Source organism: Budorcas taxicolor, chromosome 14 (assembly GCF_023091745.1).
Source record: "Budorcas taxicolor isolate Tak-1 chromosome 14, Takin1.1, whole genome shotgun sequence".
Taxonomy (NCBI): Eukaryota; Metazoa; Chordata; class Mammalia; order Artiodactyla; family Bovidae; genus Budorcas; species Budorcas taxicolor.
This window is the reverse complement of record NC_068923.1, coordinates 68,754,533-68,757,191: the sequence shown is the minus strand read 5'-3', so window position 1 is coordinate 68,757,191 and position 2,659 is coordinate 68,754,533. Positions and strand designations below refer to the sequence as shown.

The window sequence follows — 2,659 nt, the reverse complement described above, 5'->3', positions numbered from 1 at the left end:
ATATTATATAAACCTTCATGATAAGAAATTTATACTGCTGGGAAAAGCTGGCCTCAACACATGAGAGTCACAATAAAACAAAGTTTCTTCGAAAAGCACAGAGAACCAGCTATAGAAAACAGAAATCATGTCTGTATTATCCCAATTATTTCCAAATCAGTAATGGTCTCTTATAAAGGATAAGGTAATCCAGTTACATCTAGCTTCTTCTGAGATCCATATAATTTACCATTTTAACCTAATAATTCTTTCACACATCTGTCCTCACTATTTTTATTATTCTCTGATCTCTTCTGCATTTCACTTTAACCCTTACCAACACAGTGTACCCAATTCATCAAATCAACCTGACACACACAAGAGCTCATTCACATAAATATCCTGACTCACACACTCTGCCAGCCAGAGTCACCCACATACTCCACAGTCTTCAATAACAACAAAAACTTCAGACATTAGAATCAGGCTTTAGAAGCTACAAAGAAATCACCTTCTCACTTCCCCTCCCCTGCTCTCCACCCTGATTCCCAGCTCTAGTCCTCTTTAAGAATGACCCAAACAACCCTGATAACACAGTAACTGAAACTACTCTTGAAGTGGGAGGTGAAAACACCTTGAAGAAGAGCTGTAAAATGCAAGATATTTCTGAGGCTGCATTCTCCCTCCATCCCCTTCTTGAACAATAACCCACAGAGACACTGAGTTAGCAGGGATTCTAGGTGTGTCTTTTGCAAAGTGGTTACTGTTTTTCTTATGGTGCTTCTAATAAAATAAGTCTGAATTTATGAAGCAAGATCTCACAGGTATGAGAGCCTGGATATAAGGTGCTCAGAATGATGCCTTAGACGATTGTTAGCAGGAAGTAAGTTTGGGTGAGAAGTACAATTCCCATGGATTCAGTGTGTTCAGTCTCTCTCGTCTCATTTTAGTTTTTTATTTTTTGGCTGTGAGCTTAAGGACTGCTGCCATCCTGGGGCAACGACTTGTTGCTTGACACAGGCAACAGTCCCCAGGAGTCTAGCTGCACTTACAGTGGAGGTTTTCTCCAAACAACAACAACCTGAGAGTGTGCCTGAGCCGATTATGACTCAACCTGCCTAGATGTGTAGGTATCTGGAAATAGGATAAAAACATCTTATGCTTACCTCTCTGGGGTGAGAACCAGGAAAGACTTCAGCATGTGTAACATATATGATGGCTAAATCACAAACAGAAAATGAGGTTTATATCAGCAATTAATTTTACTTATCTAGAAAACAGGCATGTGACACTGGCTAATATCTGGCACTACCATTCTGGGTTAAATTCAAATTGGCTGATTTATATAATTTTATTAGAACATTTATTCTAATGACTTAATTACCACTTCTTAGGACAGGAATAATTTTGAATATAACATATGTGTTTTTGCATTTTTTAATAATCAGTATCTTCAAGCTTCAAAATATTCAAATTCAAAACCCCATATTTTAATGTTTAGCCAAGTTACAGAAAGAATAAGTTGAGTAAGAAAGTGGATAAGCACCTTCAAGAATTATATGTAAGCCTTTTGTGATGAGTACTTACATTCTTTTTCACAAAACAGGTTACTAATTGGTTCTATACCTTCTAGTGTCTACGGAAAAATATCCCATATCGTGTAAAAGAAATCATTTGAACACTGAATTGTTAGAAATATTTTGCTACAGAAGTATTAATAGAAGAAGCAGGTGGCCATTACAAATTAGCTAGTCTCAGCTCTTTAGAAGGACCAGTGTAGCTGGCTGTGGTTTCTTAATGCATCTTACATGGCTTTTCTTCTGAATAAAAAATACAAGAGCAAAAACTCTCACTGGCTATTGGTTTGGGGAACAAACTTTTCTTGCCAGGCAGATAAACTGCACTAGTAATTTTAAGAAATGTGTTTTGCTTTGTTTTGTTCATATAAAATACCAAGGCAGACTCTCAAGAAGTTCACAACCAGAATTAACTCTGTACAGCGAGAGCATCTTCCTCCACCAGTGACAGTTCCAGGGTGTTTTCATTAGTGCTTGTTTTCATCCTGAAGTTGAAGGAACCATAGAGTTTCGCAGACTCTTTAGAGGAGGCAAACCTGTCACGACGGTACAGCTCCCCCTTCCACATGGACATCATCAGCAAGCAGGACAGAACGACCCCCCCAAGCGTGAGCAGGCAGAGTCCGGCAATTACACAGCGGTCCAGGTGAGCCCCCAGCCTCGCGCTCTCCTTCTCCAGGCGTTCCATCTCCCGGGCCGCCACAGTGTTGGGATCCACAGTCACATCCCGTGGGACAATGTACGAGACGATCACCAGCAAGATGCCAGTGACCAAGAACAAGATGGCGCTTATGAAACCATAGTCTACTGACTTCCCTGAAGAGGTGGCTTCCGAGCTGGTATCATCTTCATCTTCGGAAATCAGGGATATGGCAGACTCATGGGACCACTCATTTGGATTTCCCCAGTCGAGGTCTCCCAGGTGATCACTCCCTTTTGCTGAAGGGGAGCGCCTGTTCCTTTGCTCCAGGTTGACATTCTCGTCCACGTAGGTAAAAGAGGTTTCTAATTCCTGACTGCAGCAGTCGCAGACTTTCTGTTCTGCTGTTATCTGGTTGTTCCCTGAGTTGAGAGGTCCTGGTGGCAACGAATCTGTGTGAATA

The 2,659-nt window shown here is 41.0% G+C and overlaps 1 protein-coding gene across 1 annotated transcript in view; it reads right to left on the bottom strand.

The window, feature by feature from the left end:
* Positions 1-1,965: 1,965 nt before the first annotated feature.
* TMEM74 (transmembrane protein 74) overlaps positions 1,966-2,659 on the bottom strand; it is a 918-nt gene continuing 224 nt past the window's right edge. Inside the window, exon 1 of the mRNA XM_052652063.1 lies at positions 1,966-2,659. This exon is cut by the window's right edge and continues 224 nt beyond it. Within this exon, the coding sequence (XP_052508023.1) occupies positions 1,966-2,659 (694 nt within the window).